This window comes from Oreochromis aureus, linkage group 3 (assembly GCF_013358895.1).
Source record: "Oreochromis aureus strain Israel breed Guangdong linkage group 3, ZZ_aureus, whole genome shotgun sequence".
In the NCBI taxonomy this organism is placed as follows: Eukaryota; Metazoa; Chordata; class Actinopteri; order Cichliformes; family Cichlidae; genus Oreochromis; species Oreochromis aureus.
Window position 1 is genome coordinate 62,820,225 of NC_052944.1, and position 14,118 is coordinate 62,834,342.

General features: G+C 39.2%; 1 protein-coding gene across 1 annotated transcript; it reads left to right on the forward strand.

The window, feature by feature from the left end:
• Positions 1 to 5,017: 5,017 nt before the first annotated feature.
• Positions 5,018 to 6,196, forward strand: LOC120434056. The gene is made up of 2 exons (XM_039601504.1): positions 5,018 to 5,086; positions 5,643 to 6,196. Exons 1-2 carry the CDS (start codon positions 5,026 to 5,028, stop codon positions 6,194 to 6,196), a joined length of 615 nt encoding a protein of 204 aa, XP_039457438.1. The 5' UTR covers positions 5,018 to 5,025.
• Positions 6,197 to 14,118: the final 7,922 nt, after the last annotated feature.

Here is a 14,118-nt window from a genome sequence, read left to right on the forward strand (position 1 = left end):
CTGTCATCCTGCAGAAGTGGTCTCAGAGATGAGTCCATCCTGTGGAGATGAAAGCTTAGTTTAACTCTGTCGTGTTGCAAATCACATCAAATTTCACCTGGATGAGGAAACAGTCTTGGAGTCATAACTGGTTATGGTGATCTTAGACTAGTTATTTTTCCTCCCACCTCCTTAGATCACCATGACCTGCATAACTGAAAACCTACACAGACTTGGTTATTGTTTTTATTGATGTTTTTGACTCATTGTCAGTGGATCATGAGTTCTGTTTAAAGGATCAAGGGTCAAAACTCCCTCCTCACATCCAGCTGTGGCCCTGCCACCCTCAGAGCTCTGTGCAGACCCCAATTTTTTAAAAAAAGAATGTCCCTAAATGTCTGTTTTCATCCGTCCTTTTAACAGGAGCTGCTTTTAAATTGTTCTTCCTTTTAGCCCAAAGTGGTAAATCTGTACCTCATTAAATTAATGTGCCCTGTGCTGCATAATCCAACTGTGCACTAAGAGCTCTTTGCAATCCCCAGTTTTTAAAAATGTCCTCTAAATAGGAGCTGCTATTTTTTTTCTATCATGACACAGTTAGAGGTGAAGTGGGAAATCTGCAGCTCCTGTTATTCATGCTGTGCCCTTTGCTTCCTAAATAAAAGCAGCTCACCGGTTACATGTTCATGTTTTTGGGCCTGTCAGGCAGCTCATGGACACTGTGTGTCAACAACAACAAGCCTTTGGTGAAACTTACAGATCAGCAGGTCCATACTTGTACAGGAAGTCAGAGCTGATCATGTTTTTTTTTCTCTGTAATTTTCCAGGATCACATCGGAACCCACATAAGTCTCTGTGTGGCTAAAACAAAACTAAAACAAGACTGTTTGTATCACAGTAAACTAGACATATAGACACTATTACTGACCATTACTGACAAAATGGTTTGAAAACTGGAGTTAGGAGTCTATTTTACATGCTTTCAGTGTCTGTTTATCTCTCCATCAGAAAATGTTTCACTCATTTCTACAGTTTTTAAGTCCTGAGCAGCGGCACACCTTGAACATCTGTTTTCTCCCCCTGAGACTTAAAATATGAGTAAACAAACATGTCTTGAAGTGAGGACTGATGGTGGAGGAGTGGCTGTGATCATGACGCGTTCTTGAGGAGAAAGGAGATGTTCTGCCACTTGCTGGCTGTAGTTTGTAACTGAAATTGTGATAAAAACGTTGACATAGATCATGTCTTTAGGTTTAACTTTGATTTGATATATAATGGTCCCTACTTCCTGTTATATTTTGAAGACTAGTCTCCTGTTGTGTTTCTGTTTACTGCATTTACTATTTTGTTCCTCACCAAAAACCACTGTGAGCCTTTCATGCTGAAGGATGTCTTGATTCTTAAAATGCATCGTGAGGATTGAGGAGGCTCCAGGAGGAGCTGTAATTTTGTTTATATTGTTTAAAGGGCTTGTAATTACTGAGAATATTTTATTATATGAATATATTATGATCTAAATATTTAAATCATATATGAATGTATGGTTTGTAGCATATATGCATGAAGATCACTGGACTGTAATAATTTATAATGCATATGTGAAGCTGAATGGTTTTGTGTCTGCAACAGTGTGTAACTTGAGTGATGCTACAGTAAATAGAAATATTACTTTGCCTTTTGTAAATATTTATAATGTGTATATCCCATGCATGTGACAGAGCTGCAGGCATCAGAATGAATGATGTTACAGTTATGAATGACACACATGATGGGGCTCATAATGAGAAACACTTTGATGTTGTTTATTTAATTATATGTCACATTTAAAATTACAGAAAGAACAAGTAAATTAAGAGTAAACTTTCACTTAACGTTTTTGTAACTGTAACAGCCATTCTGTGTCTGTAACAGGGAAACATTAAATTCAGTGGTGGTTCCCTTCAAAGCAGTGTATGTTTTTTTATTTATCACAAGATTTTACACCAAATTTACATCAAACTGACTTCTTCAGCTTCCCCCATTTAATCCTTGCCTTTGCTCTCACTCACTTCCTCCTGTTGTTGTCCAAAGTCATCACACACACTACCATCTCATGTTGCCTAGCTACCTTCTCCCTGACACCACCTTGCAATCTCTTTCAGATTATACCCTCAGCATAAGATGTAGTCCACCTGTGTCCACCTTCCTCCACTCTTTTATGTTCTCCTTTATTTCTCCCTCTTCTTAAAGTATGTCTTCAATGCAGCCATTGTCTACTAATATGTGTAAGACTGTGACTGCAGCTGGTTTCAAAGACTTCTTCTTCTTTGTCTTCAACAGGTTAGGAAACAATCTTACTTTTTGAATCCAAGCTGTGGTGAAGGTGTGTCAGTCAGCTTCAGTGAGGAGTAGATGACTGTTGTCTCCAATGAAACGTCTGAACACAAACACAGAATAAAGAAGTTTAGCTGTCAGGAAGTAAACATGAGAAGAGTAGTGCACCGGCTCTGTTTATCACAGAGAAGATACAGAGGAGCAACTGGTTAGTCTACTGTCCTACCTTCACTATGACAGGGTGAGGAGCTCGCTCATTCAAGAGGGAGTCGGAGTGTATAGGCTCAAATTGTGGGAATAATATTTTGGACTTGTAAATCAAATGTGTATTTGAGCCCTAGGAGTAGACCACTGCTCCTCCACATTAAAAGGAGACAGTTATGGTGGCTCTGGCATCTGACTAGGATGTCTCCTAGAATAGGTTTTTCTCTGCATGCTTGGGAATGACTCTGTTTCCCCAGATGAGCTAGAAGAGTTGAACAGGGTCACTCTGGACTTCTCTGCTCACACTGCTGCCACCAAAACCTGAATTCAAACAAGTGTAAGAACATGATGGATGGATATTTTCTAAGATAGTTTGATCTTCCTTTTTAGTCTGATTTGATGAGCTTATTATCTTCATGTTATCACAGGAACTAATGGTGTTTTTCACTGTGTCTGCTGCTGCAGGCTGAGATCCGAACCTTTTTTTTTCAAAATGGAGTTTTTACAGTAAGTGTGAAAAAGGCAGCAGCTGTACCTCTGTGTCTGCAGTTTGTCCTGATGGAGATCTGTGCAGTTATTAACTGTTCTGTGCACTGAAGAATAACCTGCAGCTGGATGATTCTCAGTCATACCAAGTCATGTGACTGATACAAAACTTTTGTTTTAGTATGAAATGTTGGGCTTTATAGATTAAAGCTGCAAACATGAGGCCACAGCTCATCTTCTATTTAACCTGAAGTGACTGTAACACCTCTGCATCACAGGTCTGATTAGCTACTATAATATTAACTGGCAGGAGGGGTTCAGTCTAAGAGAGACATGTGGCACTCAGAAAACCCTTAATTCAAATCTATGACAGGCAGCAACAGTAAAGATGGTTGCAGAGGTTGAAATTCCATGTGTGAAAAGGGTTTTTTAAAACCTTATTTTGGGGCAAAGTCAGCAAACGTTAAAAAATGCTTGATGTCAGATTTGACTGCTGATCCTGTAAGTAGTATTATACCTGTAGCTTTTTTGCCCCCACACACACACACACACACACACACCCCGCATCCCCCCCCCCATCCCCCGCCGCGTTCATGTGTGCGCGTGAACGGACTTTGCGCGTGAACGGACTTGTGAGTTCAGAGGTCATATGTGTTTACATGTGTTTAATAGCGTTTTATTTAATGAAACCATTATGTGTTTTAATTAAACTCTTTTTAAAGGATTGTATAGGTCTCAGAGTTCTGTTATTTAGACATAGATGATTTAATTTAACTAGTTTAGGGGTATTTTGCTTTTTTCTTTAGGGCTCTGAAACACACAGAGGCTAATAGTTTTTAAACAGAAAGTTTTTCCACCTTCTAAAAAACACATATTCCCAACTTGCCACACTGTAACAACCCCCAATGTTCCTTTAATGCAACTAGCCCTCTAATTATCTACTAGGCACAAACACACATAGATGATTTAACTGCATTAGGAGCATTTTGCTTTTTCTTTAGCGATCTTATCATGACAGAGGTCCAGCGTAGCCAGGTCCATCGGAGCCACCAAAAGTTTTTTCATCCTGACCATTCAAACAGGTTTTCACCTGTTGCTTACACCCCCACACATTTATCTCTGCATCTCAGAGGTCAGCTGAAACAAACCCCACCTATATAAAAAGGCCATAATCAGCCACACTAACCCTTACATCGGTCCTTGAGAGCATAACACTTCGTTCATCAGCACGAGCATTTTACTTTTAATTTAACTAGTTTAGGAGCATTTTGCTTTTTTCTTTAGCGCTCTGAAACACACAGGGGGTAATAGTTTCAAACAGAATACCACAAACAGCAGGCATTCCTGCTCTGATACTTCAGATTCTTAACTCTGCAACAGTTAGACAGAGGGGGTTACAGTTAGACCCCTACAGGCAGCAGAAGAGGTCATCCTTATCAAGAGCATCTCAACTGTACTGCCATAGTTTTCAATACAAACAGTCTCCTTTATCTTATGTCAGAGGTCCATCGGAGCCACCAAAAGTTTTTTCATCTTGCCACTGACCATTCAAACAGGTTTTCACCTGTTGCTTACACCTTATCTCTGCATCTCAGAGGCCAGCTGAAACAAACCCCACCTATATAAAATGCCCTGATCAGCCACACTAACCCTTTACATCGGCCATTGAGAGCATAACACTTTGTTCACAGCACGGACAACAAACCTAAGAGCCTTCTTTTCAACATGGACAGCATATATGGTAGGTAAAACAAGACTATAACGGATTCTTAAATTTATACAACTGTATATCAAAAATATTCAAAATGTTTTCTCTTCTAAACAAAAGCCTGATTTTTAGGAACATGGCACACTGGGACATCCCACGCGCACATACACAAGGTTTGTATTTCTTCTTCTCACACAAAACAGCTTGTGCCTCATTGTTTAGAAGTAATCTTACCTGTTTCACACATAGTAACATTTAAATGTGTATTTCTCATTCTTTCTACAGGATCACAAAGCTATATAGGGCAAACAACACCTCTAACTAAGGAGTGCGGGATGACGTCGGGATCAACCATGACGAACAGCCAGAACATCGCCCAAGCCACAGAAGCTCTAGGTACGTGTACAGGTGTATGTACCCGATGCCCCTCATCGTAAAAAGCAACGCTGTAAAAGCGTCGTAGATGGTTCTAAATTTAAGTTAGAATAGCAAGGCAGTAATAGGTATGTGTATACCGTTAAATATACCAACGGAGCAGTTATACCAGCGTGAGATTGTGGTGAGGAGTGTTTGGGAGTCACAACGCATGTCTACTAGAAACTGGAAACTCTTTCGCACTGTTGTTTGTGCGGACTTGGACAATGTGGGCTTCCCAGAGATGCTGTATGTTTCCCAGTGGAACAGTCCAACAGGCCCTGAGCTTTACAGTGCGAGGCTGACCGTTTTAACCGTAGACCCGATGACTTTATTATTCTCAGGGTATGTGATGACAGGGAAAGTCTTGTTGGTGCCAGAGGGGTTGAAAACTGGAGGTTAAATCCTTACCCTCTGAGCATAGAAGAGCCGCACTACATGGTTTAAGGATATGGTTTTATACAGTGGCATAAATGTGTGTGTGTGTGTGTATCTATGCAACAAAATATAAAATCTTTTTTATTGTTCCCATTTTCAGAGCGAGACATGCAAGCGTGGGACCTCTCAGACTCGCCACCGCCTGCGCTGCTAATCCAGACACCACCAACTCCACCCCCTTCTCCACAGATGCTGCAGGATCCTACAGGATCAGGTCTGTGTGAGGAAACCATTATCGACATCAAGCTTGCAACCCATCACCTGGTGATGTTGGCATTAAACGCCTTTCTACAGGAAACATGCTACGGGTGTCGAACAGCTCAACCCAGTCAGGTGCAACACAGCTGTTTGCTCGAACTGCCCGAGTATTACTTTGACACCTACTATGACGATGTGATGCTGAGGCTCAAGACAGACCGATTCATCCCTGCCATTCGCCTGTTTGTACGCTCGTACACAGACGATGGGACTAAAACACAATTCAGCAGAATTGCAGAACACACCATGACTGAACTGAGATCATCACAACATATAGTATGCGCAATTAACGACAATATTGCGCAGCTGCTAGAAAGCAAGTCGTTATGCCGTCGTGTTAAACCAGCCATGCTTCGCATGATTGGTAACTACTGGGCTGGGAGACACCTGGTTTAATGTATGTTGTTCAGTATTCATTGTCTGTGTGAATGAAATAAAAAGACTTGTCAACACCGACATCTTAGTCATTCGCGGTCGACTCTGCTTATACAATAGAGAAAAGCAACAATACAGAGTGTTTCTCTGCACCAAGACATCGGTGGGGCCTTTCACACGGTAAGCATGTCTGTTATACCCAGCGCATAAATGTCTGTATGTCAGTGCTGATTATTCAAACCCTGTTTAAAATGTGACACATATGTTGTCCGAAAACAAATCCTCTAAATTTGCAAAGTTACTGATTTAAAAATATATTTACGAATTTTTAGTTGCATGACAAACATACGATAGACTCTTGAGTGTATTTATTTATATAGCTACATTCACAATGGTATATAAGCGTGCTAAATAAAAGAGGCCCAAGCACCAAAGCACTCTAATGCAAGCCTCTAAACTGTATGTTGATAAGTGCATGAAGTTAACCTCTACAGTTGAAAACAGTTTGTATCCGTACTCTGAGGGTCTGCTGAATTGTTTTTAATATTGTGCTTTTTTTCACGAACTGCAGATGATGAATTTCTCTTTATTGGACATAGTGTCCTTAAGCTATTGTTGATCATACTCACTGAGTTCCCTAGCTACTTCTTTACTATGTCAGTAAACTTTTTGAAAAGGAAGGTGTTGTAGATTTAAAGAAACATCCTAATTGAAGCAAAGGCAAAAATTGGAATGAATTTTATGTGACTGTTCATATTAAAGCCAACAACAAGTGAAAATCCAAAACCGACTCCAATGCTTTGTATTAATGATCTCCCCCTCTCTCTCTCTCTCTCTCTCTCTCTCTCTCTCTGTGTGTGTGTGTGTGTGTGTGTGTGTGTGCCCTCACAGAAGGAAGGTCACAGCAGGAGCTTTTTCAAACGCGTTTCCAATCATTTTTTACAAGAAGTGTAGCTCATACGATGGTATAAATGTATTATTTGCGATACTTTATAAATATGAAACTCTAAAGATTTTGAGTTCATGCAAATTGTGAAACAAGAATCTAAATATTTTGTGTCACAATGATTTCTATAAAAACATGTTGTTTATGGGCATAATGTAACAAATCTTTTGTGGACCTATTAATGATCAATGGTGATTGAAGAGGAAGCTGAACCCAGGCTCTGGACATTTTCATGACAAGTGACAGCACAGACATGTGCTAATGAGAGAACATGTTTTATCATCATAAACACGGTGATATGAAGCATCGTTAAAGTGTCACTTCAGTAATGTTTTTAATAGATGTCTTTAAAACACTAAACTCTAATTTCTGTGGTTTACAGAATATAACATGTGGTAAGACGATGAGTTTTACTTCTTACTGTCCGTGTTATGTGTATCTATTCATCATGTATGCTACTTTGCTCTGTGGACTGTAAAATGTTTCATTGTGTTCATAAAATAAACCAGACTTTCACCGTCTGCATCTTTTACTGTTTTTCTGCTTTTGTTCACACTAAGTTTGACAAAACCCACAGACATCCAAAGTTAACTCGCTAACAATGTGGAGCAGTCTCAGTGTATTTAGCTGCTTTTTCCCTAAACACAACCAACTGAGAGAAACGCTTGTAGTCCTCACTTTGGTCATTTTGAACGCTGAAGGAAATTTGTTCCATAGACCCCTTATACTAGTGTTTCCTGCACTTAATCCATCACTACCATGTTCTATTTAAATCCAGATTCCTTTTATAGTTTGCAGTGAAATTTCTTAAACCGTTGCTTAATGTGACAGAAGTACACGTCACTCTTTACTAACACATTTGTAGATGAGTTTATTGCTGAACCACACAGCTAGCAGTCTCACCCACTCTTTAGGTTTTGAAGTTTTGTGTGTAATGGTTTAGTCTATCAAACCTTACCCTTTTCTCCCCAGTATCACAACAGTATGACTCCCAAAGTACGGATCAGTAAACAACCAATGATTCTAAAGCCAGAACAGAAAGATACAGCTGGAAGATGCATGATTGCGTTTTTTATGAAGCGTAGTAAAACTGGCCCCTCTTCTTCTTCTCTGTGTTGTTGTTGTTGTTCTTGTGTGTGTGTGTGTGTGTGTGTGTGCCTTAGAAGTCAAATAATACATTAGCCACACTTAAAAAACAAAAAACATCTGAATTTCATTTAGAACTGAGATTCTAAGTTGTAAGCAGAAATCCTATCCTCAGCCACAAACATGTTTCCCCACTTTCACAATGCTGAGGTGTCAAATCCACAACCCCCAACAAATGGTTTGTTACACGCGGGTGTGAAGGGCAAGCTTTACTTACACAGCCTCACACACAGTAGATTTTTAAAGTTTTTGGGGACAATGGTTTAGCCACAGATGTAACTTCTACTTTTGATAAAGGCCACTCCACATGTTTATTTCTTAAGAAATTAAGCTCTCATTTATAAATGTCTACACAATAATAGACACGGTGTGCTCTGTGACATTATAGTTTTCTACTGCTGCTTCCAGTGGTTTGCATTTTAAACTCCCAACCTTTCAGGTTGTTATGAACGACTTATATTTCTAACATTTTGTGATATAAAAGTGAACCATGTAGGGTTTTTTAATTTTCTGTGTGATGGAATGACTTAAGACGCAAGTTATTTAAACAATTCTAAATGACAGTGTGATGGCCATAGTACTTTATGCTGGGCCAAATATGTTAAGGATAATGTTTATCAATGTAAAATTGCAAAGAACCTTTGAATAGATTATAACATTTTGTAAACAGTTACCTCAGAACCTGTACTGTCAGATCTGTGTATGTAAGGTGAAACTTTCCACAGTACATCCACTTAAGTAACTAAACACATAAAGTCACCCTTTACCAATAATCCACTGCTCCTTGAAAAAAGTAGCACAAACAGACAAATGACTCAGCAATGATGAGTAGAGCTACCCCTAGGCCGAGACTCAAGCGGATGAAAATTAAAAGTTTTGGTTTTTGCGGCTCGGAAAATTAAAGAAAGTATGTTTAATAATTCAACAAGACCTACACTTTCAACACATACATTATACGTGCTTTAGAAGACATAGCGTACATTTTCACTGCTATGCATATGATACCCACTTTTATTGGTTAAACTGTCGGGATGTCTTAGACACATAATGAGCTTTAATTTTCTGCTTCTAAGTTCAGATAAAACTGAGGTTATTGTAACGGGTCGTAAAAATCTTAGAAACACTGTGGCTAACAAGGTCCTTACTCTGGACGGCATTGAGCCGCCTGTTGTAGTCATTTGGCACATTATAAGTAAAATTGAAGCACACAATCCCGTTGCACAACATCAACATTTATTTATATACAAAAATAAAAATGCTTTTTACAGAAAAGAATTGTAACTTCATATTTTATCAACGATTACGCGGGTACATAGGGTAAGTCCTCATCATTATCCCATAGCGGCTCCGGTAATCTCTCAGGACCTTGGAAGGGTGGCCATGCCCAGTCTACCTCATCAATGTCGGGAGAGTCGCCGAAATACAAAAAATCTTCCTCGTTGTCAGTGTCCATAGTCCACAGTTGCGGTGGTGAGGAGGGTGGGCTCCACTCTGTCGCTGGTGAACACGGTGCGTCTTCACACCAATCTTCAAATGCAGGGCTCTCGGATGGCTCTTCAGAGAGTAAAGATTGCCCAGCATCCCTGATAGTACCAAGTACCAAGCATGTACCAGATTCAGACACTTTGATGGTTGATTGAGCAGAAGGGTTGGAAGATGCCATTTTCATGGAGAATTTCAAACCCAACAGATGAGAATTACCGTTCTTTTCCAATGTTGCAACTGCTAGAGAGACACAGTGGCCAACTCTACGGTTTTTGAAAATTGTTGCCACTCCTACCCACACCCTTTAAGATCAACCCCCTTCCAGATCACGCCCCCTCCTGTTATTTTAAAAAGAACACCGCCGTTCCATTCCTTCAAACCTTTTTTTTAGCTCAAAAACCAGAAGTATGGCCTCTACAGCCCTGCGCCACACTGAGGAGGAGGAAAGTTCTGCGGCCGAGGGCACAATAGTACCCGACACGCCCGGTTACTATCGCCCCTTGGAGAAGCAGCAGCAGCAAGCCGATGAGCTTGACGGTTGGGCATCTTCTTTTTTCATCGATACCGTGAAAACCGCAGTGTATCATCTAGTCAACCTAGTAATCAACAGGTACCTCACTGACGAATGCAACGGCTGTAAGTCCGATCAACCCCGCCAGAGACAGCACGAGTGTCTGCAAGTCTTGGAGGATGACTTTTACGCTGAAAATTATCACAGCATCAGAAAAAGACTCCTCACCCCACATTTCATTCCATCTATTCAACGGCTTCTGATTGCTCGCAACATCAAAATGGACGACGTCAAAGTCCGCATGGTGGCGGAAACTCTCTTGCACGAACTGAAATCGGAAAGGAAAGTCTTTGACGCCATAGCCGAGGCATACACCAATCTGGTGGGGTTGGACATGGTGAAAATCAGACAGTTACGGATGGTCGCAGAGTGTTACAAAGGAGGCTGCTAATGTTTTCTCTGAAAGACTGATTTTTCTTTCTTAAAACGTGTAACCTGCATTTTACCAAACAATGTATCCAACATTTAGTGTATTTAAAAAAACAACAACAACAACAAAAACCGTGTACCCGCGTAATCGTTGATAAAATATGAAGTTACAATTCTTTTCTGTAAAAAGCATTTTTATTTTTGTATATAAATAAATGTTGATGTTGTGCGACGGGATTGTGTGCTTCAATTTTACTTATAATGTGCCAAATGACTACAACAGGTGGCTCAATGCCGTCCAGAGTAAGGATCTTGTTAGACACCGTGTTTCTAAGATTTTTACGACCCGTTACAATAACCTCAGTTTTATCTGAACTTAGAAGCAGAAAATTAAAGCTCATTATGTGTCTAAGACATCCCGGCAGTTTAACCAATAAAAGTGGGTATCATATGCATAGCAGTGAAAATGTACGCTATGTCTTCTAAAGCACGTATAATGTATGTGTTGAAAGTGTAGGTCTTGTTGAATTATTAAACATACTTTCTTTAATTTTCCGAGCCGCAAAAACCAAAACTTTTAATTTTCATCCGCTTGAGTCTCGGCCTAGGGGTAGCTCTACTCATCATTGCTGAGTCATTTGTCTGTTTGTGCTACTTTTTTCAAGGAGCAGTGGATTATTGGTAAGGGTGACTTTATGTGTTTAGTTACTTAAGTGGAAGTACTGTGGAAAGTTTCACCTTACATACATAGATCTGACAGTACAGGTTCTGAGGTAACTGTTTACAAAATGTTATAATCTATTCAAAGGTTCTTTGCAATTTTACATTGATAAACATTATCCTTAACATATTTGACCCACACTAAGTACTATGGCCATCACACTGTCATTTAGAATTGTTTAAATAACTTGCGTCTTAAGTCATTCCATCACACAGAAAATTAAAAAACCCACATGGTTCACTTTTATATCACAAAATGTTAGAAATATAAGTCGTTCATAACAACCTGAAAGGTTGGGAGTTTAAAATGCAAACCACTGGAAGCAGCAGTAGAAAACTATAATGTCACAGAGCACACCGTGTCTATTATTGTGTAGACATTTATAAATGAGAGCTTAATTTCTTAAGAAATAAACAGGTGGAGTGGCCTTTATCAAAAGTAGAAGTTACATCTGTGGCTAAACCATTGTCCCCAAAAACTTTAAAAATCTACTGTGTGTGAGGCTGTGTAAGTAAAGCTTGCCCTTCACACCCGCGTGTAACAAACCATTTGTTGGGGGTTGTGGATTTGACACCTCAGCATTGTGAAAGTGGGGAAACACGTTTGTGGCTGAGGATAGGATTTCTGCTTACAACTTAGAATCTCAGTTCTAAATGAAATTCAGATGTTTGTTGTTTTTTAAGTGTGGCTAATGTATTATTTGACTTCTAAGGCACACACACACACACACACACACACACAAGAACAACAACAACAACACAGAGAAGAAGAAGAGGGGCCAGTTTTACTACGCTTCATAAAAAACGCAATCATTAATCTTCCAACTGTATCTTTCTGTTCTGGCTTTAGAATCATTGGTTGATTACTGATCCATACTTTGGGAGTCATACTGTTGTGATACTGGGGAGAAAAGGGTAAGGTTTGATAGACTAAACCATTACACACAAAACTTCAAAACCTAAAGAGTGAGTGAGACTGCTAGCTGTGTGGTTCAGCAATAAACTCATCTACAAATGTGTTAGTAAAGAGTGACGTGTACTTCTGTCACATTAAGCAACGGTTTAAGAAATTTCACTGCAAACTATAAAAGGAATCTGGATTTAAATAGAACATGGTAGTGATGGATTAAGTGCAGGAAACACTAGTATAAGGGGTCTATGGAACAAATTTCCTTCAGCGTTCAAAATGACCAAAGTGAGGACTACAAGCGTTTCTCTCAGTTGGTTGTGTTTAGGGAAAAAGCAGCTAAATACACTGAGACTGCTCCACATTGTTAGCGAGTTAACTCTGGATGTCTGTGGGTTTTGTCAAACTTGGTGTGAACAAAAGCAGAAAAACAGTAAAAGATGCAGACAGTGAAAGTCTGGTTTATTTTATGAACACAATGAAACATTTTACAGTCCGCAGAGCAAAGTAGCATACATGATGAATAGATACACATAACACGGACAGTGAGAAGTAAACCTCATCGTCTTACCACATGTTATATTCTGTAAACCACAGAAATTAGAGTTTAGTGTTTTAAAGACATCTATTAAAAACATTACTGAAGTGACACTTTAACGATGCTTCATATCACAGTGTTTATGATGATAAAACATGTTCTCTCATTAGCACATGTCTGTGCTGTCACTTGTCATGAAAATGTCCAGAGCCTGGGTTCAGCTTCCTCTTCAATCACCATTGATCATTAATAGGTCCACAAAAGATTTGTTACATTATGCCCATAAACAACATGTTTTTATAGAAATCATTGTGACACAAAATATTTAGATTCTTGTTTCACAATTTGCATGAACTCAAAATCTTCAGAGTTTCATATTTATAAAGTATCGCAAATAATACATTTATACCATCGTATGAGCTACACTTCTTGTAAAAAATGATTGGAAACGCGTTTGAAAAAGCTCCTGCTGTGACCTTCCTTCTGTGAGGGCACACACACACACACACACACACACACACACACAGAGAGAGAGAGAGAGAGAGAGAGAGGGGGAGATCATTAATACAAAGCATTGGAGTCGGTTTTGGATTTTCACTTGTTGTTGGCTTTAATATGAACAGTCACATAAAATTCATTCCAATTTTTTGCCTTTGCTTCAATTAGGATGTTTCTTTAAATCTACAACACCTTCCTTTTCAAAAAGTTTACTGACATAGTAAAGAAGTAGCTAGGGAACTCAGTAAGTATGATCAACAATAGCTTAAGGACACTATGTCCAATAAAGAGAAATTCATCATCTGCAGTTCGTGAAAAAAAGCACAATATTAAAAACAATTCAGCAGACCCTCAGAGTGCGGATACAAACTGTTTTCAACTGTAGAGGTTAACTTCATGCACTTATCAACATACAGTTTAGAGGCTTGCATTAGAGTGCTTTGGTGCTTGGGCCTCTTTTATTTAGCACGTTTATACCATTGTGAATGTAGCTATATAAATAAATACACTCAAGAGTCTATCGTATGTTTGTCATGCAACTAAAAATTCGTAAATATATTTTTAAATCAGTAACTTTGCAAATTTAGAGGATTTGTTTTCGGACAACATATGTGTCACATTTTAAACAGGGTTTGAATAATCAGCACTGACATACAGACATTTATGCGCTGGGTATAACAGACATGCTTACCGTGTGAAAGGCCCCACCGATGTCTTGGTGCAGAGAAACACTCTGTATTGTTGCTTTTCTCTATTGTATAAG